General features: G+C 44.9%; 7 protein-coding genes across 8 annotated transcripts; 4 read left to right on the forward strand and 3 right to left on the reverse strand.

Moving 5' to 3' along the window:
* Positions 1-922: 922 nt before the first annotated feature.
* On the reverse strand, positions 923-4,396 carry LOC108156112 (serine protease inhibitor 88Ea). Of its 2 annotated transcripts, XM_017287408.2 has the most exons (3): positions 4,293-4,396; positions 1,401-2,392; positions 923-1,337 (listed from the first exon to the last, which is right to left on the reverse strand). In XM_017287408.2, exons 2-3 carry the CDS (start codon positions 2,379-2,381, stop codon positions 1,044-1,046), a joined length of 1,275 nt encoding a protein of 424 aa, XP_017142897.1. In that variant the 5' UTR covers positions 2,382-2,392; positions 4,293-4,396; the 3' UTR covers positions 923-1,043. The 2 variants fall into 2 exon arrangements, with proteins under 2 accessions (XP_017142897.1, XP_033245065.1); XM_033389174.1 differs by lacking the exon at positions 4,293-4,396 and having other exon boundaries at positions 1,401-2,472.
* A 567-nt stretch (positions 4,397-4,963) lies between these two features.
* Positions 4,964-7,154, forward strand: LOC108156110 (MAU2 chromatid cohesion factor homolog). Its single transcript, XM_017287406.2, has 2 exons — positions 4,964-6,482; positions 6,547-7,154. Exons 1-2 carry the CDS (start codon positions 5,068-5,070, stop codon positions 6,992-6,994), a joined length of 1,863 nt encoding a protein of 620 aa, XP_017142895.1. The 5' UTR covers positions 4,964-5,067; the 3' UTR covers positions 6,995-7,154.
* Positions 7,155-7,227: 73 nt separating this feature from the next.
* Positions 7,228-9,272, reverse strand: LOC108156111 (zinc finger protein 436). The gene is made up of 3 exons (XM_017287407.2): positions 9,072-9,272; positions 7,970-9,008; positions 7,228-7,910 (listed from the first exon to the last, which is right to left on the reverse strand). The coding sequence occupies exons 1-3, from the start codon at positions 9,189-9,191 to the stop codon at positions 7,246-7,248; spliced, it is 1,824 nt and encodes a 607-aa protein (XP_017142896.1). The 5' UTR covers positions 9,192-9,272; the 3' UTR covers positions 7,228-7,245.
* A 278-nt stretch (positions 9,273-9,550) lies between these two features.
* On the forward strand, positions 9,551-10,044 carry LOC108156294 (transmembrane protein 141). The gene is made up of 2 exons (XM_017287677.2): positions 9,551-9,762; positions 9,823-10,044. Exons 1-2 carry the CDS (start codon positions 9,648-9,650, stop codon positions 10,017-10,019), a joined length of 312 nt encoding a protein of 103 aa, XP_017143166.1. The 5' UTR covers positions 9,551-9,647; the 3' UTR covers positions 10,020-10,044.
* Positions 10,035-12,127, forward strand: LOC108156293 (putative GTP-binding protein 6). The gene is made up of 3 exons (XM_017287676.2): positions 10,035-10,296; positions 10,359-11,250; positions 11,315-12,127. The coding sequence occupies exons 1-3, from the start codon at positions 10,055-10,057 to the stop codon at positions 11,756-11,758; spliced, it is 1,578 nt and encodes a 525-aa protein (XP_017143165.1). The 5' UTR covers positions 10,035-10,054; the 3' UTR covers positions 11,759-12,127.
* A 597-nt stretch (positions 12,128-12,724) lies between these two features.
* Positions 12,725-17,428, reverse strand: LOC108156292 (dihydroxyacetone phosphate acyltransferase). The gene is made up of 4 exons (XM_017287675.2): positions 17,228-17,428; positions 15,177-15,804; positions 13,833-15,118; positions 12,725-13,778 (listed from the first exon to the last, which is right to left on the reverse strand). Exons 2-4 carry the CDS (start codon positions 15,787-15,789, stop codon positions 13,446-13,448), a joined length of 2,232 nt encoding a protein of 743 aa, XP_017143164.1. The 5' UTR covers positions 15,790-15,804; positions 17,228-17,428; the 3' UTR covers positions 12,725-13,445.
* Positions 17,429-18,711: 1,283 nt separating this feature from the next.
* Positions 18,712-20,503, forward strand: LOC108157302 (fatty-acid amide hydrolase 2). Its single transcript, XM_017289303.2, has one exon. It carries the CDS (start codon positions 18,808-18,810, stop codon positions 20,383-20,385), a length of 1,578 nt encoding a protein of 525 aa, XP_017144792.1. The 5' UTR covers positions 18,712-18,807; the 3' UTR covers positions 20,386-20,503.
* The last annotated feature ends 4,900 nt before the right edge of the window (positions 20,504-25,403 follow it).

A 25,403-nucleotide genomic window follows, 5' to 3' on the forward strand; every position in this document is an offset into this window, starting at 1 on the left:
CAAATGGTGTTTGAATGGTGGAGTGAAATGAGCAACTAGATGGATCTTCAAGGCCGCGTCTTTTAATCGCCATTAAGGGAATAACCCCTTAATGCCTCATCTGCTTGAACTCGTAGATAAGACGATTCCAGTCTGCGAATAACACATCGTAGCGTGAGTCACGTGGGGGAAAAAGCACAATACCCGGTATTCAGTCATATGTAATCTTATGTCTTCAACAGCTTATATTCCTGCACTCCGTCCATCCTCTTTCCACATAATGATAATAATTCCAGCCTTTTCCATAGCGCACATTCGATTATACATATATTCCTTCTTCCCACCAACGAAGTACCTTCGACTGTTTTATCTCGCACACTCCGCTAGAGGTCGTCTCTAGAAGCGAATTAGAGCAAGCGGGTGGCAGGGAAGTGAGCCACGGGATCTCATATATTCCTAATTCTTAAATCTAGTAGACACTATAATTCTTTATCATTTTGAATCTTCGGGTATTCTCGTATCTTTAAAATTATTGATGCCACAGAATTTTTTACTTTTGCGGGAGGGTGCATGCACAAATTTTGGAATACGCTTGTTTCTGTATGATATCACAGGGGTCTGGATTTTTAAATTGGTTTGCTCTAGCTCTTATAGTCTCTGAGAACTAGGCATCAAAGAAGACGGACAGACAGACATGGGTATATCGACTCAGCTATTGATGCTGATCAAGAATATATATACTATATGTGGTCGGAAACTCTTCCTTCTGGACTTTAAAAACATCCATATTCATTTTGAGTATCGGGTATAAAAAATCTCTATGCTCTTTAAAGGTCACTGTACCTCCGCATGCCATATTGATTGCTGGGATGACCCTCGTGACTCAACTCTTCTTAGTGCCTTATCGGGTCGGTGCCTTTTTCATAGCGATAAATGACGTCACTTGTTATTGACATAATTTATTATCGTACATATATAATTAAACGTTTACATCGTCATTTACAGTCGAGACAGAATTTTTTTAGGTTAATTAGGAAATAACAAGGAGAAGTAGGATCGCGGATTTACTGTTTTATTGTCTTGGGATCGCGATAGATGCCCGTGAACAGGATCGCCTTGGAGGCGTGATCCCAGATGAGGAACACGAACGGATGGTTGCACTCGAACTTGGTGGGCTCGATGGGTCGGGCCGAGCGGTAGCTGACCAAAACAGTGGCGGCCGCCGCCGTGCTGCCCTCCTCATCGACCTTGATCTTGGCCACATGCTTGGCATCGCCAAACGAAACGCTCCGATCGGTGAAGTCATGGAAAGTGGCAGTCGGTTCGAATATCTTGGTGATTCCCATTTTTGCGAGTATCTAAGAGATTAAATTTACAGATTAGTAGAGCTAAACGTGGAGCAACACGTGTTCGTGGCTTACGGGGACCAATTCCAGACGCTGCTCGAACTCAAACTTGGGTATCGACACCTCAATCTCACGTGGCATGGCATTGTCGAGGGACTCCTCCAGGGTTTTGGCATTCAGGCGGGACAGTACGTCCTCCAGGGATCCGCTATTGAAGGGTGGCAGCACCACTACCATGGACATGTTAGAGTTTGTCTCCTCATCCTCCTCGGCCTCGTTATAGGATGTGCGGTAGGGCATCTGCAGGACATGGGCACGCAGCTGCTCATCCACGTTATGCAGGAAGGTACCTTTCTGGTGCATCATGGGCACAAACGAGGCGTTCGTGCTGGACGTATAGAAGGGCTTCTGGGCGGTGTTGTTAACCTCAAACTTGCTGACCCACTGGCCCTTGAAGTAGGCTGCATTGGCCAGAGCCAGTTGGGTGCGGGCATCGATGTCGCCCGGGGCCAGCATGTCCTTGATCTGATTGTGCGTCTCGGTGGCTATCCAGTCATTGATCTGAATGCGCGACTCCTCGGGCTTACCCTTGAAGTCCAGCTTCACGATTTCGTCGCTGAAGCGGGTCTCCAGGCAGCTCGCCAGAATCGTTTCCTGATCGAAGTACATGCGGTCCGCCGACGAGAACTCCAGTGGCGACTTCCTGGACCTGGTCTCGCGGTTCCGCTTCTCCAGGCTGTAGGCGCTGCGCACCATTTCCTTGGACTCGGCCCAGTCCAGGTGAAGGACGCTGCTCAGCTGCTGCTCCGTCTCACCGGAGGCCCCAAAGTAGGCCAGCAGCAGAGCATGGTAGGTGCTGTACGGCGAGAAGAACACGTTGTCGTTGGGCGTGGACGTGCGGATCACGTCCAGCATGGATACGGCAAAGTTCTGCTGACCGCGGTACAGATTCAGGCGCTTCTCCAGGAATTTGTTGTCGGGCTTTACGCTGCAAAGCTCGGCGCTGAGGAACGCCGGGAGCAGCACCAGAAACAGGGACAGGCTAAGAAGTTTCATTCTGTTTGTACCTGTTGGTTGGCAGGAGGAGAGGAAGGCCTATTAATTAGTGACCTTGAACTGTGGGCGGGTCTAATATTCAGCGCTCGCGCGTTATCTGTTGCCCCTACGTGACTGGAGCTCAAGATTTTGTTTGCTTGACAATTTATGTTCCGACGACGTGATTAGAGAGACTGACTCGAGAGCACTCAATTCGGCTAAATTTATGCAGGTTCCAGGCAGAGTTGACATATAATTCTCCCTAAAAACAGATCACCAAATTTCTTATCACCTTAGACTCATGAATAGTATCCCCTAAAAAAACCATAGATCATGGCAGTAATAAGGTTCAATTTGGGTTTTCCAAATAAATCAAAGTGGGTGGCAGCCCTGCTGGCAAGCGTAACAACACTCATTTAAAACCGCTTAAGCCGAATCGGGCGGATGATTCACTCCAAAGCAAAGCTTTCCCACTGCGTACAGTTATAAGTAGATAGGTATTTATCTTTAAACGACCGACAATTGCAACATCTCTCTGCAGGTCGAACAAAAGTGAAAGTTTCCCCGATCTCCCATGTCCCCCTGCACTGGAAATTCGCAACTATATGGCTGTTGCTGTCATACATAATGAAAAGTTGCTTTGTGCATGCACCGAAGCGAGCATAAAAGAGCAACAGTTAGAGAGAGAGAAAAAGCTTAAGTACTGGCTAGACTAGGCTTGAAGATATCTTTTATGTGGTCTCCCTGCGTAATTTAGTATCTCTTTTGTATTGTCATTGGTATTGCCAGTGGGCTTAGATTACATATTGACCCAACAAAAACTATATACATATACATATATGTATACCCCAGAGCAATAGTGCGTAAAATATTGTTGCTGGCAAAGCAGGCGCTGTTCCGTTTAGCCAGAAATTTAAGCGCCAGGCTGCAGCTTTTGTACCAGCTGAGCGGTGACGATGTCGCTAACGATTGCGTGATTGCAGCAAAGCAATGAAAATGGCTTTTGTATTAAAAATAAAAAACCCAAAATTAACATTTCCAGTAACCGGTTGCAGATTCAGAGCAGAGCCAGATAGAGAGACAGAGGCCCTCCAGAGATCGAAGAGACACCGCCGACACAACGTGATTCATAGACGGGACGGGACAAATAAATGGTCGGCGCTATACACCCGTATTTTAGCGCGTGTGTACTCATTGTTGACCCTGTACGAGTATTGGCGATTTTGTAATTGGTTTTTCTGCTGTTTGTATTTTTACTGTACGAGTATATTGACGTATTGTTTGCGTGATGCGCGCCTGCGCCGCCGCCGTTGAAGCTCTTGCGATCTGCACCCACTTGTAGTTGAAGTGGGAGACGAGACGGGTTTTTGGGAAAATCCCAATTATTGAACAACAATTTATTATGAATACTCGTAGGGGAAGACTCTCAGGCTGTCAGCTTAAAAAGCTGCACTGAACTTGGCTTTAAATAGATCTTTACTGTTTCATTGGAATTGCTTAGTTTTTTGTTTAGTTTTTTTATTCTTGCGAATTTCTGTGAACTCTTGTGTCACCTTCCTGGAATTCTTCGCGATCCCTTGAAACTGACCTCCGATTGATCTCAATCAAGACCATTTAAAATCAATGCTGATAACCATTCCAATTGAAACGCTGCTTCATTGGCAACTCCGCGGAAAAAATCCAAAAAATTATTATAAATACGAAATAGCGCAATTCATTGCCTCATTTAAATTGCGGGCGACAAATATGTACATTTAATTACATTGATATACGCGTATACAGACACACAGGGCACTGAGGCATATAGATATGCTGATTAAAATTGCGAAACTATACTACAAAAAGGCTATGACTCGCACTGGGTTCAATCTTTCTAGCACAAATATTGGTACTATAACTACCGATGAATAACAATTCAGTAATATAATGTACCTTATTTTATATACCGAAATTGTTATGGAAACTTGTCCGGGGCGGTTGCGTTTTTTAACTGAATTGAGTTTAATTATTAAAATGCAAAAGCTTCCCAAGCGCGGCTTCGGTGTATATATATTGGTTGATATCGATAGCCAGCAGTTTTCAGCTGTTTTAAGAGCTTTGCGATTATAATGGGCGTATGACACTAGACTTTGCTAACTGAATCACTTTTATGATCTAATTTTGCTACTCTAACTGGCTCTGCTGGTTAAAGATATAATGCGTGCGTGAGCGACCTTGATCAGGGATCAGTGATTTCTTACAATAGTTGTACTGAACGCACATGATAAGTGATTTATCCATAATGATTTTCAGTACGATACCTTAATTATGTTAATAATAATACGTTTGCGATGGCCTGATGTATCATAGGCGTTTACCAAAACTCAAAACTCAAAACCTAATCCTGTCCTGTTGAAATCACACAATAATTCACTTCACATTGTGGCTCCTGCGAACACAATTATCTATACTCCCGGGCATTTTTTTTAATTCCACAATTGTGATGGCTTTCCTTCGATGTAGTCCGCGATAGCTGGTCGCCGGTAGTAGAATTTCATCGCTGCACATATCGGTAAAAAACGTCACAACTATCGACTGCCGCTTTTTTCATCCCTAAGTAAGGAGTTTACCAACACTAGTAAGCAACCACCGCTATCGCTGTCGCGAAATTGACAACAAAACAAAATTGGGCGATAAACAAACCGAATTTGTTAGCAAATTAGAAACTATGAGTACAACGAACACCGCGGCAGCGTCACAAGACGCCTGCTACATATCGCTGCTCGGCCTGGCCGAATACTTTCGAACCTCCCAGCCGCCAAACGTGAAGAAGTGCATCCAGTGCCTGCAAGCGCTCTTCACATTCACGCCGCCATCAAAAGTGGAAGCGCGAACGCACCTACAAATGGGACAGATCCTGATGGCGTACACAAAGAATATAGACATGGCGAGGCAGCACCTGGAAAAGGCCTGGAACATTGCGGAGCCGCTGATGAATTTTGATGATGTGAAATTCGACACTGCGTCGGTTTTGGCCCAACTGCATCTGCAGACGGACCAGAGCTCCCACACGGCCAAGGCCATGCTGCGGCGGGCGGTGGAACTGTCACAGCACAACGTCTACTGGCACTGCAAACTGCTGCTCCAGCTCTCACAGATCCATGCCAGCGATCGGGAATACTCGCTCGCGTCCGAATTGCTGGCCGTGGGCGCCGAGTCTGCGGAAGAGGCGGGGGCCACGTACCTGAAAGTGCTCTTTCTGCTCTCCCGAGCCATGATCCTGATGATAGAGCGGAAAACGAACGATGTGCTGGCACTGCTGAACACCGCGGGACAAATAATCGACAATAACATACCTAATCCGCACCAGAAGGAGTATCTGAAAGTGTTCTTCCTTGTCCTGCAGGTCTGCTACTACCTGGCCCTGGGCCAGGTCAAGACCGTCAAGCCCAGCCTTAAGCAGCTCCAGATGTCGATACAAACGATAATGGCACCCAACTGGCCGACGGACGAGGCCATCTTTGGAGTCAATCAACTGGAGATGTTTGTGTGGCTTCCGAAAGAGCAGCTCTACGTACTCGTTTACCTCGTTACCGTGTCCCACTCGATGATGGCCGGGTACATGGACAAGGCGCAAAAGTACACGGAGAAAGCTTTGACACAGATCGAAAAACTAAAGATGCAGGAGGACAAGCCCATCCTGTCGGTGTTCAAGGTGATCCTGCTCGAGCATATCGTGATGTGCCGCATGGTAATGGGCAACCGAGAGCTGGCCATAAGAGAGATAGCGGCCGCACGGGATGTCTGCCTGGCTGTCCCGCATCGGAGTCTGCTGAAGCGGCACTCGGCACAGCTGCACTGCCTAATCGGGTTGTATTCGATGTCCACGAGTTTCTTTGAGCACGCCGAACGACAGTTTCTGGTCTGTGTGAACGAGACGACGGAGCGGGACCTGAAACTCTTTGCCAATCTCAATTTGGCCATTATCTATCTGCGGACCAAGCGGGACGCGGATCTGAAGCAAATACTCGATGCCGTCTCGACGGAGAACACGCACACGTATAGCAGCCAAGCGCTGATGGGTGGCTTCTACTATGTCCAGGGGCTGCATGCCTTCCACAAGAACAGCTTCCATGAGGCCAAGTGAGTGCCGGATCGAGTAATCCTTCAGGCCAGACATTTATTAATCCTTTATCCTGCATTACAGGCGGTTTCTGAGGGAAACCCTCAAGATGGCCAATGCCGAGGACCTGAATAGATTGACAAGCTGCTCGCTGGTGCTCCTCTCGCATGTGTTCCTCAGCATTGGCAACTCCAAGGAGAGCATGAACATGGTGACGCCGGCCATGCAGCTGGCCAGCAAGATACCCGACATACATGTCCAGCTCTGGGGCTCGGCAATACTCAAGGATCTGCATCGCATGTCGAAGGATGCGCAGCACGAGAAGGACGCCTATGCGAATCATGTGAAATACTCGGAGAACCTGATAGCCGACCAGCGAAAGTGTGTCCAGAGTGCGCACCATGAGCTGGTCAATTGGTTCCAGGGCGATCCGCCCGTAACGAGCGGTGCCGCCGCCCTCATACTGTCCGAAATACCCACCACCTCAGCCCTGCAGCCGACGACGGGGCAGCAGTTCGGACAGTTCTATTAACGATTCAGATGCAATTTATGTTTAAGGATCTTTCTTTTATTTTTACCAACCTTTAGGCGTATAAGACTAAAAGATGCTCTTCAAAAAATGTCTAATTTGTCGTAGATTCCCGCAGGGAGGTGGACATGTGTGCTTAAAGATACCTATAGTTTAAAATCTATCTGTGGATATGATTTGTCTGAATGATCAGGAGTCGGTGTCAGTGTCGTTTCTGTGATGTGCATATTAACCTAATTCTTCTTTTATATCCCTTATAGCATCAATGTCGAATTCGTCACTTCAGTGAGCTCATCATCCAGGGTCCCCCCATTCCCATTCTCCTTGTTGCTGAGCAGCGTAAAGTGCATCAAGCGCTTGTCCTCCTGCTCGTGTATGGCCAAATGTGTGCGCATCTCTGGCATTGATTTGAACTCCTCGCTGCACACCGGACAAATGTAGATCTTGTCGCCCTGATGGGTCTTCTGATGCATCTGGCAATCGCCGCGTTGTGTGAAGGTCTTCGAGCAGAAGGGGCACACATAGGGACGCTCGCCTGTGTGGGTGCGTCGATGATTCTTGAGCACATTAAGCGCCGTAAAGCGCATGGGACACAAGTCGCAGGCATAGGGTCGCTCGCCGGTGTGTTTCCGCTTGTGCTTGGCCAGCGAGCAGCTCGTCGTAAACTTGGACATGCACACCTCACACTCGAACGGCTTGACGCCGGTGTGGGTGCGGGCATGGGAGGTAAGCTCCGCTTTGGTTACAAACGAATGCGGACACTCGGTGCACTTGAAGCTCTTGATATCCGAGTGACGCAACTTGTGCTGGCGCAGATTGGCATTTTGGGTGAAGCTCTTGCCACAAATGTTGCACAGGAATGGCTTCTCCCCGGTGTGGATGCGCATGTGATCCCGCAGGGTTGATAGCATGGTAAACACTGCAAAAAGTAACCAATCAGAAAGGATTGATGGCTGTTTTTCAAGCGGAATCTCTTACCCTTCTTACAAACACTGCACTGATTGCGCAGGTTCCTTTTGTGGCCCTGCACCATGTGCTTGCCCAGCTGCTCCTTGGAATCGTACAGCATTCCGCACTCCTGGCAATTGAATGTGCCATGGGTGGCCTGGTGCTCGGCCAGATGTTCGGGGGAAACGAACACTCGCTCGCATTCGTTGCAGGGATAATTGCGATTGATGCACCCCTTCTGTCGACGATGTATCATCAGGGATTTCTCCAAGGCAAAGCCAGCATTGCAGCGATCACACTGATACTTTAGATCCATTATTTCTCCATGGGTGATGCTGACCTTGATCAGTTTTGGGAGCGGTGCCACCATTTCTGCTGTGGATTGATCTTCAATTTGTTTTTCGGCCTGGCGACGTCGTGAGGTTCTCTTGGCCGGTGTTGGCAAAGATTTTGCCTCTGGCTCTGAGTCTTCTATTTCCCGTTTGGGTGACTGCTTAACCTGCTCGTGCTGCTGAAGAAGCAGTTTGGCGACACTTCTTCGTGTTCTTAACTGCGGTTTGGAAGTCTGTGCGGGTTCGGGTGTCTCTGTGTCACTGTCGGGGGCCTCGAATAGGGCTATATTACATTCTGTTATCTTCTGGGTCTCGGGCTCGAGTTTATACACAGTGGTATCTTTTTCATTTTCCTCCTTTTCCGCAGCCTCGACGGGTAGCTCGTAGTCAAAAACCTCACACTCTTCGCCGTCTTCTTCTGTATCCTCCTCTTCGGGGGCAGAGCTAGACTTATCTAGACTGGTATTCTGTGCGGCATCTGTGGTGGGAACAGACGTGGTCTGCACTCCAGTTGTGGCTGTTGTCGGGGCACAGGGTTCGGTGGTCTGTACGGCCTTCTCGGCAGAGTCCACAAACTTTGTGGGGGCGAAATCGGGCTCCTCCGGCAGGGCATTTGGCAGCAGCTGGCGAAGGGTTCGACTGGAGTTTTCGCACTTGATCTTAAACGTGTAGCAGTGGTTTATTTCACTCAGGCAGCTCAGGCAGACCCGTTTGGGCAGATTATCCTCGGGGCGCGGCTGTCAAATGGAAGGATTAGGATTGTTGCGGTTTTGTTTTTATCGTCCGACGCCTTCGCGTACCTTCGTTTTGGTGAACTGCTTGAGCATATCGGCCAGGCAGCTGCCTACTCCGCCCTCATAAATGGATAGAAACGGCCCAGTCAGACTCAAGCAGGTCAGGCAAATCTTCTCCACATCCATTTTTATGGACAATTTCTGCGAAAACAACAATTAAAAGATAATACAAACACTCGCAGCAGCAGACAGCGCGCTTGGCGTTGCCAAATCAGTGCGGGTGTAGCCATTTTCTAGCAATCAACTTTGAAAATAGCCAGAACTAACTATAGAAAAGCTAAACTGTGCAGAACGAATTGAATTTCAATGGTTTTAATTCAGATTTGTGCTTATATTAGATAAAAGAGGCCTGTTCTCAATCTGCAATTATATTGCTCATACTCATTTTAAATATTTGTTTGAATATTGTATTTTATTTTTATTGTTGTATATATATATTATTATATACATATTTTAAAATGGAAAAAAGGCTAACAAGCAGTTCAAATGGATAGAGCTGCCACTCTTTAAGAAACACAGCTGTTTTCCTCGCCGGCATATAAATAAAATAATAATAAAAGTACGAAATATTCAACGTTGATTATGAACGATATCAAACAGTTGAAGGATCAGCAACGCGACAAACATCCCGGATTCGATGCCTACCTGGATTGCATGACCCGGTCCCTCTTCACGGGTTTGGCCACATTCTGCTTGGGTGCGTCGTAGTAGTTTTCCTTCTCAGTGCCAATATTGCATAATAAATTACAAATTACAGGCTTTTCCGGCACCTATTTTGCTCAGAAAATAATTCAATCGAAGATCCGCTACCCGGCAAAGTATAACATTTTGGTCGCCTCGCTTGTGGCCACCGGCATCTCGTATCAGACGACATCATCTCGCACCAGATCTTGCCAAGCCGCATGGATGGCCTTTGAGGACAAGCATACGATACTGAAGGAGGAAACCTTTTAGCAATTGCAATTTGCAATTCCCAATTAGCTTTAGTTATGACTAGTCTTAGGCCGCTGATGCGCCTGGCCAGGGCTCTCCCACTGCGTCCCGCTATGGTGGGAGTCCTTCATTCACGCTTTAAGTACACTCAGCATCAGGGCGTCAAGGGCATAAGGAATCGGAAGAGCTTCTTTGAGGCGCAAATGCAGGCGGGACAGCACGGCGATGAAGATTACGAGGACGCGGAGCGAGGAGATTCCAATGGGAATCTGGCTGACATGCGCTTTCTGGATGATCGGTAAGTGTGTACTTTGCAATCGATAGAGAACACTCATTTCTTACTGAATTCCTTTTTGACAGCGCCTACGATGAGGTGGCCGGCGGTGCCATGCGCATAAGCCGCGACATAGCCAGCGCCCAGCAGGTGCTCATCCTTCAGCCGTATGTAAAGTGGTCCGCGAAAAGGCAAAACACCCCTAGCGACGTTCGACCGGAGGATCAGTTGGCCGAGGCCAGCGCTTTGATACACTCCCTGCCCAATTGGCAAGTGGCAAAGGCCCTTAAGGTTCCCCTGGAGAGTCTCGAGCGGAAGACTCTCTTCGGCAGCGGCAAAATGGTGGAGCTGAAGGCCCTGATAGCGGATCTGCGTCAGGAGAAGCATCTCACCTGCCTATTCGTGAGCAAGGGAACGCTCTCCTTCGCCCAGAAACGTTTCCTCGAAGCAGAATTCCGTCTGCCCGTGATGGATCGCTATTCGGTGGTTATACAAATCCTCCGGCTGCATGCCACCACCGCGGAGGCTCGTCTCCAGGTAGCCATGGCCGAGCTGCCGTACATTTGGTCGCAGGCCAAGGATGCCAGCGTGACGCAGACGCGTCGTCAGGGCTACTCCTTGACCGATCTGCAGAAGGAAATCCTCCGCACTCGGGAGCGCAAATTGCGCGCAGAGCTGGACAGGGTTCGGCGTCAACGGCAGCTGCTGCGACAGAAACGCAAGCAGCAGAATTATCCGATTGTGGCAGTGGTGGGCTATACGAATGCTGGCAAGACATCCCTAATCAAGGCTTTGACGGTGGAGGATGCCCTGCAGCCGCGCAACCAACTGTTTGCAACCCTCGATGTGACGGCCCATGCGGGACAGCTGCCGTGCAATCTGCAGGTGATCTACATGGACACGGTGGGCTTTATGTCCGATCTACCAACTGGTCTGTTCGAATGTTTTGTAGCCACTCTGGAGGACGCCATGCTGGCGGTGAGTCTTTTCCCTCACAAGTATACCTTTCGGTTCAGTTAAAGGTATTTTTTCCTTCCTTTAGGATGTCATTGTGCATGTGCAGGACCTCTCGCACCCCTGTCATGCGGCCCAACGCAGCCACGTGGAGTCCACCCTCCGTTCTTTGGCCTTCAATGTGTCTGGCGGTGACCCAACCACCAGTCAATTGCCACCGATCATAAACGTGTACAACAAATGCGACTTGGTGTCTCAGCCATCGTCGGATGCTGCTGTTCATCATATCTCTGCTAGAGCCCAGACCGGACTGGAGCCACTGCTGGCTGACATAGAGGAGCAGATACTGGCCGCCACGGGGCGACGCAAGCTGCAGATGCGTGTGCCCAGCGGTGGCCCTGAAATGGCGTGGCTCTATAAGAATGCTGCCGTTGTGGACACCGTGGCGGATGAGGCAAATCCCAACCGTCTGATGATGCATGTGGTCATCAGCCACCGCACCCTGGACCAATTCAAGAGGGAGTTCTTGTGATCTTTCTAAATTCTTTATTATTGCTCTGGTTTCTTTTGTTTAATTAGTGGTTAGGATTGGTGTTGTTTCACTGTTAAGATCTATGATAAAAATAAAAATTTGCTACCACAAAAATAAATCAAACGTGTCTAAAATAGAACATTTATACATACTATATTGCTCTTTACAGACTTCCCTTGTGCTGTGTGGATCCCGGTACGCATCTAAGGAACTCTTTGTCGAACCCGAATGATCCATAATTATATTATTCTATAGCTAATCCGAAATAGTGCCCGCGCGACTCTTGCATTGGCACAGTAGAACTATACAAAAATATGGTATTTCCGGTGATGGGAATGTACTAAAAATAAAAACTCAACCAACTTAAAATAACAAAACAGAATTAAAAACTAAATGCAGATGAAATGTACAAAAAACGAATGCTCCATAAACTATACGATTAAATATAAAATACATGTACTTTTTTTAGCCCGTTTTATACCTCGCAATATTAAAAGTTTTAGATTTTTTTATCTGTTCAAATATTAGGATAAACATGTCAAGATTATTCCAACTCTAAATGGAAACAAATCTTGTGTGATGTTAATCTTGTTTTTCGTTAAAAATTGGTATTTACAGAAATTAAAAAATTTTCAATTTGATTTCGATACTAAAAAGTACTACATTGTACTTTTCCGATGCATTTTTGTGTTAAATTTGGATGGGGAAAAAAAATAAATAAAATGTTTGCGAAAAAATATCCCAAAAATGAAAAAGAAATGTGTACAATGTGTGATGCTTTTTAAGTTGAATTTGAATATATAAAAGTATGTAGAAGCATTATGTTTTTAATAATTATTCAAATGCGGGACAAAAATAATTTGGTTGTATTTCGCGATACTTTTACATACTAAAAATTTGATTTTAAAAACAAATTTGTGCATTACAATTTAAAAAAAAAAGTAATTGATAGATATTAAAATAAAATTTGTTCTTTAAAATTCTGTATTTTAAAACAAAATTGTGCATTCACTTACAATTGTGCAATCCCACTTACGACAGAAAATAATTATCCTATATAAAATATGTCACTTGTTCTGATTCAATTTAAATCTAAAAAAAAACACCCTCAAATATTAAACTAGTTCTTGGTATTCAAATAATTTCCTAATTGATTTTGAGTCTTGTTTGCTTTGTGTCCGAATTTTGTTTGGCAAGAAAAAGGGTTTCGTTTTCCTTTTGTGTGCTAAAATGTATTCTAAATTATTTTGTGTCATGCGAAAGTGCAACCTGCGTTCGGCAGCAGGCTTTCTAAAAATCGTTCGCCTACAAAAATTAGATTTTGTGTTTTAAGAATTTTTTTTCTGGCTTTTTTGTGGGTTGAAATGATTCATATCTTAAACCTAAAGATATTTGCTAAAGACACACTACAGCCAGAACCCCTGAACCCAGAACCAGGCATATACTGGACGACTCCTTAAGCCTACGTTGGGGAATGCGTTGAGGATGATGCAATGAGCCAACGCAGCAGTTGCCAGAGCGGCGCCAAAATCACAAAAACAAACAGTATGCAGATGATGCGACAATTCTTGAGCAGGCCGACAATGAAACGAATGAATTGGATGAACAAAGCAATGGAAATTGTACTAGAATGTGTGGAGGATGGTGGCTGATTGGCGGGAGCCAGTACGCCGTTTGCCATTGCCAGTTATAACTTTGCTATGTGGCACTGTGCCTGCTGGTTGGCCGCCATCGAGTACTGGGCAAAGGGCATCAGTTGGCAATACTCCAAAAGCTGCCGCTCTAACTCCCGCAGGCACTTTCCGGGCACATCAGCTACGCGCATCTGTCCTGAGTCGCGGCACTTGAGAATGTAGCCACGCTGGATGAGAGCTTGGATGGCAATATTGAGATTGTCCAGGGCGAGGCAATACGGATGAACATGAGGTGCGGCACCGCCTGGCTGCTGCAACAGTTGTTCCACATGCTTCTGCACGCGCACCAGCAGATCCTTGTTGCTGAACTCGATGTCAAAGGGTATCTGCAAGTATTCGAGTTATATTTATCATAGTTTCAGTTTAGCCGATCCACTCACTTGTCGCAACGTCACAGCCAGCTGGTAGTACAGACACAAGAAGGGCGCCAGGGCGGCCAGTATGACATGAGCGCACTCGTTGTCCTGCACCTTAATCCTACCGCTCTCCTCCAGGTCCAGCACCTTCTCATCGAGCAGCAGCTGCAGATGAGTCTCAAACTCTACCGCCTCACGATTCGATTCGATGATGAACTCGTGCTGAAACAGAGTATCCATGATGCTCACATGCGAATGCAGAGCCGACAGAGTGCTGTCGTAGGAGTAGCTATTGGTGCTGCTCAACTTCTCTTCCTGTTTCCTCTGCTCCTTGAGGGCGGCCAGCAGCAGATAGGCGGGTCTAGCCAGCCAGAAAAGGCACGGATTCACATACAGCTGCAACGCCAGCATGGGCACAGCCACGGCCATGGTCGAGGGACACAAGGCATGCGCTTTCATGCGCTTCACATCGATTTGTGTAGCCAGCTGTTTGGCCGCCAGCGGCGTAAACTCTAACCTTGCCTTCGAGAACTGCAAAATATTCGAGTGTATCTCGACGGCGTCAATGATGTCCGCCTTGATGCTGCTTGCCTTGACGCTGACATGCGCACCCAGCTGATTGAAGATGCGTTTCAGGTGCAGCAAGCCGCGTGATAGCTCGTCAATGTTCGCCGATCGTTGGGCATAAAGCTGGCTGGCGTAGTAGAGGCTGAGCAGGTTGAAGGTGTTGATGACAATGCGACGCTGTTGCTGGTAGATGATTTCGTTGGCCAGCTGCTTGACCAGCTCGATCTCCTGCCGATTCAGCTTCTGGAGATGCCCGCCCACACCGGCTCGCTGCATGCGCTGCCCACTGTCATGGCCAAAGAACTCACGCACCGAAATGGGGTCGCCAAAGTCCAGGAACATCTTGCCAAAGCGTTCGTCGATTATTTTGAGGGCCTTAAAGAAGCCCTTGGTTGACTCCTTGGGCTTTGGGACGCCCAGCAGCTCATATACGAATAGCTGCTCCTCCAGCACCCGCTCGTAGGCCACGCTTACTGGCACAATCATCACATCAGGCACCTCCCCAGTAAAGTAGGGCAGCAGGGCCATCGACAATAGCCCCACCTTGGGAACCAGAGCCTTAAAGTTCCTCGAACGTGTGCCTTCGATGAAGAACTCCACGCCAATGTGATAATTGGCCACCAAGGCATACATGTACTCCCGAAATATGTCCCAGTACAGCTCGTCGTTTGAGAAGCTGCGGCGCATAAAGAAGGCTCCCGTTTTCCTGAGCATCGTGCCCATGCCGAACATTGAATGGAAATCTGTAGAAGATCAAGAATGAATCAACAAGAATAGGACTCCTTTTATAGCTAAACAAACCCATTCCTGCTGCTATGCCAGGTATCTCAATGTCGTAGTAGTAGCATATATAGGACATAAGTATAAAATCCATGTAGCTGCGATGGCTAGGCAAATACAGGACCGGACACCGTCCCATGTCCTTGCGCACATTGGCCATGCTGGCCGAATTCACATAGAAACCATCACAGATCCGTTGGCCAATGGCCGTTATGGCAATGCCGCACCAACGTATTATAGCCATATTTCTGTCCAGCCCAATCTCATCGATGATGGCCTTGGCTTGCTGCTGCATCTTCTTCAGCGGCTGCTGCGTCTCCCGTGCATAGTGCTCCAGTATGGAGCGCAGTTTTTCACTGCCCAGCACGTGCTGTTTGAGCTTCTGCGGATTCAGATAGCGCTCGAACTCGTAGGCCACCTGCGGATTGAATTCCCTGGTCATGGAGGCCACCTTCCCTGGCTCTATGATGTTCTCGAAATTGCGCATGTAATCGGCGGCAATGGAGGCGGATGTTGGTGTGGATGTAGTTGAAGATGTGGGTGTGGATGCGTCATCCTCGATTCGTTCTCTTCTTGCTGCTCCTCTGCCGCCGCCTGTGGCTGTGGCTGTCGCTGCGGCTGGGTTCATTTCCATTTTGATGGACTTTACCTGGAAATATTTAAGGCGATTGAAATACAATTTCAGCAGCGCGACGTCCGGACTGATGGGGTTTCTGTTTGCCGAATCAACTGTCTAACAGCCAGCAGTCTGTGTCTTTCGGCCCCACTTAACAGACAGAAATGACACACAAACACACTTTTACGCTCACAATCGCAATCTCGAGCTAGGGGCAGGCACGCTGTTTGCTTAGATATCTCGTCCCATAAAGTGTATTATTATCTGCCCGTCTTTAAGGCTTGCTGCCGATCCAATCAGCAGCGGCAAACGACAGCAGCACTCGCCGGCGTTGCTGGTTAAAGGTGAGCCGCTACTTTACAGCTGTTTAAGCTCCAACGCTCCACTCAAGTCGAGTTCAAAAGATGACTAAAGTCAGCCAACAAGCATACGGTTTTATGCGGGTCATGACACCGCTACTCGTAAAGCTGACTCAAGCCCCTGCGATCAGGCCATACTCTGTACCTGAGAATTACAGATACCGCTAGTTTAAAGCTTTGACAACTCACTCAATCTACAGAAAACTGAGACCACCCTTTGTGGAAGCTTCAGCTCAAGAAACACTCTTATTCCACTCGTGTCACGACACGGTCGCATATCTAGTGGGGTGGGTGATATCCACCCTATCAACGTCACTCATCAGGTGAGGCGGCTAAGTCTGGCGGCAACAGCACCTGGTTGACAAAGTGCCTTTAACGACTTTAAGGCTGTAAATGGACAATGGAGGCCCGTTTCAACCCCAAGCACACACACACACACACACACAGGCATTCAGCCAAGATAAGGGCCAAGAAAACACCTGATATCACGCACACACACCCACACGCAAGCTTCTAGCCCTCCATAGAGGAAATGCATTATTGTAATAAAAACAGTTGCTGCGTTTCGCACAGGCAAAAACCCACACAGAGAAGATGCATTTAATAAGCGAGGGGCAAATATTATATGCCACCGGAAAAAGTGTATACTGGCAGCAAAGTTTGTAAAATGCATTTGCTCATTGAATTTGTATATGTAAACATTTACTTTGTAAAGTTAAGAGATTCGACACGACTCCACACTCAATGCAGTTTTGTAGGGAACACAATGTTATATTTGTTTAACAAATGCATTTTTTTATTTTTGCAAAATAGATTTCAAGGCACTTTCTATTTATATGGCCCCCGCGCGAGCTGAGGTATGAGTGGATGTGATGACTAACTCGTTGCGTATGTGACACACACTCTTCGGGGAGGTAGGCCTTTCGCCAGGTGTTCTCTTTTTATTGGCAAATAATCTACGAATGTGATTCACAACCTGATAACACAACAAATTGATAGCCCATTAACGTTTCACGCTTCAATCAGCGAAGCGTAACATATTCTGGCGTAGGGCATTGGATAGTCGTTGCCTGCACACCCGGTATGTGTTTACGTACCACAAATAAAATTCGATATGAGCTGACTTTCGGGGAGCCTACGGAAATTGTTTCACGGTGCACTGGGGTTTCACTTTTAATGCATTTAAATCTCAAAAGTATGTCAACCGAATTGCAAATCCAATTTTTAGCTAAATGTTCGATTTGTTTCACAGCAGCAAGGCAGCAGCAGCGCGACGGTGGCGGCGCACAGTGGGTGAAATTGTCGATCTAGCAGGACAAAATCAATAACTCACAAAGTATTTAATATATTTTAAGTTTAAATCGGTATTTACAGAAAGATGTAGAAAAAACGATAGAATTTTATAAGCAACAAACAATTTCTTCTAAAAATACATTTTTAACATTTTCAATTTTAATAACAAAAAAAAGAAGGGTTGATATTGCTTTTAGATGCAATCCAGACCAGGATACACTATTAAAGTGGCAACAGTTGACTTTATATGTATATAATTACTAACATTAATTTTTTTCGAATTTCTTGGTATTCTTGGTCTACATTTATTTTAAATAGCGACGGTTACCAAAATATGTGTCTTTAACGGCAGCAAATATCAATTTCTCAAAGGGGATTTTTATCTGCTTGATTGGTCATTTCAGCCACTGTCCACTGTGCGGCGGCGTGTTGTTGTTATCGAAAGTGGTGTGGCTCACCCACAGAAATATACCATCACATTTTCAAAGTATACCAAAAAGTATTTTATATAGCGTAAGTGCTCGTCCTGCGGAGAAGGACAAAAGTGATGGAACACTTGTCGAGATATCGATACGTGGGCTTAATATCGATTCAATCATGAAATCATATATTGTCCATACACGGAACGATTGGGGTATATTATGCATGAAGTATGACGTGGAATGGAATGGTGAAGCGACTGTTAGTTATTTAAGGAAAATGCTAAGATTACACGATTCGCTTGCCTAGTTATATATAACTAATCGTTTTGGAATAGCTTATTGCATTAAAATTTTTGGTTTTGAATAAAAAAATAATAATAATTAGAATACAACCGAGCATATTGTTAAATTGTTTTTTATTTGTTCTAATAAAATATAAATAAATAATATTAATAAATAAAAAGGTAATATTTTATAAACACAAAAATTTCCAACAATCTACTGTATGTTGTACCGTTTCTACACCCCCCACAAAACAGTTATAATTCAAATTAAAACTGGTTGTGCTCGTATGCAATGAAAGCTTTCGTTAGCTTTTTCCCTTGGAAAAAGTGGCAACGCCGCGTTGTTTTCATATTTACCGGGTTGTTAAGTTCATTGTAAATCCAATCTTAATATATGCAAAATATATTATTTTCTTATAAAATTTATCCCACAAAAGCATCATTACTAAATGATATTTAGGTATCACAAGGTGCCGCTCTCTCCACAATCTATGAAATTTAATTTTTGGAGGTCAAGTCATGAACGTAGGGTATAGAAACTTTCATACTCGTGGATGAGGTCGAACTTCGTCTTTTATTTATCGCAACTCAATTTTCCAGACAGTCAAGCTTCAGCCGCACCGTCGTATTGCACATTCGCCAAGAGGTTACGCAAAATTAGTTGAAAAATCAATAGCCATGTCGGTGTGGAATCGCGTTTTGGAGGCACTAATAGTAGTGGCCCACATTCTGAGCGACCGACTGCTGGAGTTTGTCCTGGGCTGGTTTCTGGGGCCGCACAAGCGTGTGTCCACGCCACCAAGCGTCGAGCAACAGGTTATACTGACCAAAAGCGCCGTCGAGCTGGCACAGCAGATACGCGAACGTAAGCTCAAAAGTTACGACATTGTCAAAGCCTACTGTGATCGCATCGAGGCGGTTAACCGTGACATCAATGCGGTAGTCGACGGACCCTTCCAGAAGGAGGCCCTCGAGCTGGCCAAGAGTATTGACACTAAGCTGCTCAATAATGAGTACACCGAGGAGGACTTCCGAAAGCAGCCCTTCCTGGGCGTTCCCTTCACCACAAAAGACAGCACATCGGTAGCGGGCAAGCTGCACACCCTAGGCCTGGTGGCCAGGAAGACGGAGCGCTCCGCCGAGGATGCCGAGTGTGTGAGACTGATGAAGGAGAGCGGAGCCATCATTATAGCCACAAGCAACGTTCCCGAGGTGAACAAGTGGATCGAGTCGAGGAACATGCTCATTGGCTGCACCAACAATCCGTACGATCTGCGTCGCTCGGTGGGTGGTTCCTCCGGCGGTGAGGGCGCCCTGATCACCTCCTGCTGCACTGGCTTCGGGCTGGGCACGGATATTGGCGGCTCCATCCGCATACCGGCTTTCAATTGCGGCGTCTTCGGTCACAAACCCACCTCGGGAGCGGTCAATATGGCTGGCTGCACTTTCCGCACTGGAAAGGAGAAGGAAACCATGGTATGTGCCGGGCCCATGTCACGTTCGGCCAAGGATCTGCTGCCCATTATGCAGGTACTGCTGGAACCAGAGCTAAAGTCTGTCCTGAAATTGGACCAAAAGGTGGATCTGAAGCGTCTGCGTTATTTCTACGTCGCTTCCAATGGCATGCCGCAGTGCAATCCCATCAACACCGAAACGGAACGCGTGATGTACAAAGTCCGAAAGCATTTCGAGAGCCTTAACGACGGAAAAGACGTGCGCCATGCTAATTTGCCGAATACCAAGCTGACCGGCAAGATGTGGCGCTATTGGATGACTCAGGAACCGGCCAATTTTAATTTATTGCTGGGAAACGGAGTCGAGCTAAATCCCTTTGTGGAGCTCTTTAAGAAGCTGCTGGGACAGAGTGACTACAGCATGGCTGCAATTTACGGACTGATCGATGGCGTTCTGCCCAAGGAGTCGGAGAAACTGATACGCGAAGCCACCAAGAAGTGCAAGCAGGCCCTGCAGGAGCTCCTCGGCGACGATGGCGTGCTCTTCTTCCATAGCTCTCCCCGAACAGCGCCATTCCATTATTATCCTCTAGTCAAGTTTAATGATTTCGCCTATTTCAGTCTTTTCAATGTGCTGCGACTACCAGCCACTCAAGTTCCCATGGGTCTGGATGCGAATGGCATGCCACTGGGCATCCAGGTAGTGGCCAACTCCAATAATGACCGACTTTGCCTGGCCGTAGCTGAGGAACTGGAGAGGGTCTTCGGTGGCTGGGTGCCGCCTTTCCCTCTGAAGAATTGAATTTATTTGTGATTACATTGATATTGTGTACTCCATTAGGTGTTGGTAATGCTTGAGACTGTTGCGTGCGAATTTTGTTCGAAGGAATTGAATAAATTGTATGATGCTTTTTCGATAATTCGTGGAAATGTTTTTTGTTTTTGCAAACACAAAAAGAATAAACAGGGAACAAACAGCTGCTAAATCTGGCAGTCTGGCAGTCCTCAGAAAATATGACAGTGCTGCCAGACTGGCTGAGTGAGGTTTCCATTTATACGTGACCATCAGTTAAATCCAAGCCAAGCTGCGATTCACTTTTGAAACATGTAGGTCTTTTAAAAAGTTAAAATAGAGCAAGAAGTCTTTTGAAAAGCACGAAATGTCTTTGATTTAGTTGTGTGGACTGTGCATAATGGAGTCACAAAGAATGTTCTCCAATCATTGGACCACATTCAACCTACATTCTCTCCCTTGTAGTTTGGTTTTATAATAAGATGTTTGCTAGTTAAGGTATTGATCTGAAAGCATCCCTTTCGTAGCCAGATAAGACCATGTAAGACCTCTCTGAACTTTTGTTGTCCCCACAGCAGTGATAAATGGAGCTTGATGTCAGGAAACACTTAACCTGAAACTTGTCCAAGGGCCTTTCCGTAGCCAGTGTCGGTACGGGTGGGGGCCTGAAGATGTTGTCGCGCTGTCAACAATTAATTTGCTCACACACGCACAGCACAGGCACACACACACTCTTAACACATTGACAACTTTGTGGTCTCATCGTGGCGCTCCTCCCTTCAAAACCTGGGATTGCAAGAGGAAAATGTGCAATCCCACCCCCATTCGATGGTCATAAATTTTGTGCAACACGAAGAAGCCTTCATCCCCTCCTTTCCCTGCCCCATGTGATTCGCCGTTTTGTCTAATTTGCCGGAGCAGGAGCAGAGGGCTCCCGCCCCCACGCCACACCTATTTGGATTTTGGATTCTGCTGACCAAGCGGCAAATATGCCTTAATATTTTGAATGGACCGACAAAAGTCAAGTGTGTGTGCGCGTGTGCAATTGTCTGAGTATTACGGCTCTTGTTATTACCGTTGTTGTCCTCCGAGCTGTTTTGTAATGCGTCTCTGTCCCTCTTTCTCTATCTGTCTTGTTTTCCTTTCGGTTGTGCTTCTGTTTTTGAAATATTAACGACGCCCTTTTGCTGTTTTTTTGTCATCCTCACCTCCCACCACTGTTCTGTCATTCGGTTCATAACTTTGCTTTCAAGTGTTTTTGCCTGCATTTTATGTACAATTTTCACAATATTTGCTGGGGATTATCTTTTCACTATGCAAGTGGATGCGGAACCATATGTAAATGTCGACAAATGTGATTGCATGTGGGTGTGAGTGTGTGGGGGGAGTTTTTAGATTGTCAGAGAATTTGTATTGTCTGCTTAGCATTCCGTTAAAACAATGGCAAATAAATACGAAATAAGGGAGAAGATCTGTTAAATCATCGCGCAAGTTTGAACTACTACAAAAATAAAAAAGACCAAAAATCAACAGATCGATTTTTATTCTAAAATCTATTAAATATATTCAAAACCATTAGAGGTCCTTAGAGGTCATTCTTATTTGGATGTCGATTCAAGCAATGCCTTACTTCAGTTTAATCTACTTAAAACAAACCTGTAATGAAGTCTTTTCTGCGCCTCGCTAAGGACGAGTTATTTTGTTGTTGGATGCTGGGGACCGACTCAGTTGCCCAAGACATAGACTTACAGACGAAGCTGAGTAGGCAGGGACGTAGTATAGGCGAAGAAATTTGATTTTCGAACCGAAAAATCTATTTTGGACTCAGATATAATTCTAACGCTGTCAATAGTACATTTACGATATATTCTGTGAGGTTATCCGTCTCATTTGAACTTGCTTCTCCATCCCTTCATTCCTTCAGAATTTAGGATTCCTTCTCCAGGCTCCAGGCCTTCTCTACAGCTTATTGATATTAAAATTATTATTAATTATGGATGATTAAAAAGATAGCTAAACTGTACCTTTTGCTTCATAACAACCCATTAAAAATCTATCAAAAAGTAAACTTCAATTCTAATTTTAAATTGAAAAGTTCCCTCTTTCAAATAATTATTATTTTCAAAAGTTTTATACTCATCCACACTTGGACATTCCATTCGGAGAGCCCTGTGCACTGTCAAACAAAAAACTCCACTTTATGCTTTGGCTCTTTGTGTCTTAAATGTGAAATTATGAAAATAAGGAAAAAGTCGTGGGGCATATTGTTAGTATCCGTGCATCGTAGTCGGGGCCCTTTGACAAATCCCCAAATCCAGCCACTAAACAGCCATTTTTTATAGACTCCTTCCCAAGCCTCCCACCAGCCGATTGGCCATAGGAAATTTGCCTATGCAAACGGGGAGAAAAAAATAGTTGGACTTTCCTTATTTTTTTGTTTGTGATTATTTGCTGTTGCAAAAACGTCTACATTGTTGAAATTCCTTTTGCGAAAATTGCCACGTGACACAAAGGCGTCTGGAGCACACACAGGGAGCGCCTTTTATTGGCCTGGGCCGTGGGTTGGGGGGCATTCTATGGGGTTTGGGGCAGAAAACACAATAGGCCCAAAAATGACGTTGCAACAATTAATGTGAACAGTTTTGCAGTCGTCCTCGACGTGGCGGTTGTCGTCGTAGTCGGCAGTGATTTATAACGTGCATAAAATTTGCGGTCTCTGGCAGGCACCCTACCCCCGAACACAATGCCAGAGCGAGCAGGCCCCAAAAAATTTGTCAGGGTGCAGCTAGGTTGGAACTGCGGTTTTTAGAAGATCTAGTTCGGTTCATGATTAATGAACATAACTGGATTAAACAGGTACTACCTATTATTATTATTATCTGTCTATCTCGCTATTTATGATATGAATTATAGTAAAGATCCTGCCTGTTAATTGTTGGCAAGATCATTAGGAATACGTATCAATCTGTTGTATTAATGAGAAGACAATAAATGATCCTATATTAAATATTATTGCTAAATATACATAAATACTCATATATTTTTTTTTAGAAAATTAAGAGCTTCGAGCAGGAGAAACTACTTCCCTAGAGGTCAAGTATCTTTTAAGTATTTTTAGTGAACCGAGTCCAAAGATAACTCAATATTTATGCATGGAGTATTTCCATTAGAGAATCTATTTCAAACAAAAAGACTGTTCTTAAAATAGATGCAATTTTTGGACATATTTATATTTTATTTTTATTTTAGATAAATATGTATTGAGGACAAATCTTTGCCGCTTGTGTTAATAGATAGATAGAAAGATACTTATTGTTCTGTTTGACAGTTTTTAATTTTAAAAACTTATTTGTAGTTAATATAGCTAATTCAACTAATACTGTAGTTGAAATGTTATTCCATACCTTTAAAGAGTTAAGCATTTTATAGATATACAAAAAGATTGTGGGAATATCTGGTTCATCAGGGTCCAGTTCATTTTCGGTTAGTTCAGTCAGTTTCAGCCCACTAGCAACACTCACATTTGTGTACTACGATAATTTCGGGTCTAGGGGGTTTGTGCCACGCCTCTTCATGTAATTTATTGATAGTTATGGGCCGTTTTCATACGCTTCTAATAAGCTGACTCCCTTCCCCACATTCGTTTCGCCCACTCTACAGCAGCATTCCATTCAGTCTGGTCGCATATTTGGAAACTATTTTCATTTTGCGTGATAATTTATGTGGCACATACAAATTACATAATCGTTTGGCCATTTATGCAAATTAATTGAAAACTTTACCAGCAATCCTTTGGCTTCTTCTGACCCTTCTCTACATCTGATCTGACTCGGGTTCCTTTCCCAATTGGTATTTATTTTTCTTTTCAATTTGCCTTTTCCTGCGAATCTTTCACTGACATTTGCTTGCCTTTCTCCTTTTCCGTTTTTTTCCTCTTTTCCTTGGCATTTGCAGTTGTAGGTGCAATTTTTTTCTTTCCAATTTACAATAAAATTCAATAAGGTGTTGGGGATGGACTTAATGGAGATTGACTGACAGTAACTGCCAAATGTGCTCCGGAAGCCGTAGGAGGAGGCTACGCTACGTGTGTGTCTTCCAGTGTTTTTCGGGTCTGTAATGCAATTTTATGTGTGTATTGTACAAGTACGAGATATGTACATGTGTTTCGGCTGGGTTTTACTTTGTGTAAATCTGAGTCTCGTTCTAAGCTGCTTCGTTTTGTAGAGAAAAATTGCCTTGAAATGCCGTGGGTTGACAAGTACCGAAGACTGAGACTGCGCAAGAATATTGCAGAACCTTGAGGGAATTCAGTACTCAATACTGTTCTGGGCTGGGTTTCCTTGCTGTGAGTCTTAGCTGTGAAACAATCGGTACAAGGAATAAAAGAATGCATAGTCTAAGGTGATATAATAGAAGCTTCAATTCAGTGGATATTATTAACTGATCCGTACAATAGATCGTACTTTTTATACTTTCCTTTATTTAATCCTCAAAAATACTCGACTTGGCTTTTGGCCTGATCCTTAAACAGGGTTTACATATGTGATTTATATGAAATCTAAGAGGAAGCTCCATTTAAAGTTTTCTGAGTGTTAAAATTTGAAAACGTATATTAGAAAATCATTAATTAGGTCTTTTCCTATATTTTTTTATAACCAATATACACTTTGATACAAAATACACTTTGTTTCCTATTTAAACTTTTAAAAGCAAGCATTTTTTATTATTTTTTATTTTATTTATTTTTTACTATGTGAGCTCAAAGTTATTAATTAAACTATAGGGGAGGGAGTGTTATTGTATTTATTCCATTTGAATAAGGCAATATATTTTTTAACCTACAAATATTTCAGTTAATATTTAATCTCTGGGATACTCTAATGACCGTATTGGTCATTAGCATTCTATGTATATTAGCATTCTTTGGCTCAGAGTTCAATAAAAGGCTTATGAATATCTATGCTATGCAAAGGATAATTTTTTTACCTAGTATCCTTTTAAGAAGATTAAAAAAAACAACTTCACAA

The sequence above is a fragment of the Drosophila miranda genome, chromosome 2 (genome assembly GCF_003369915.1).
Source record: "Drosophila miranda strain MSH22 chromosome 2, D.miranda_PacBio2.1, whole genome shotgun sequence".
In the NCBI taxonomy this organism is placed as follows: Eukaryota; Metazoa; Arthropoda; class Insecta; order Diptera; family Drosophilidae; genus Drosophila; species Drosophila miranda.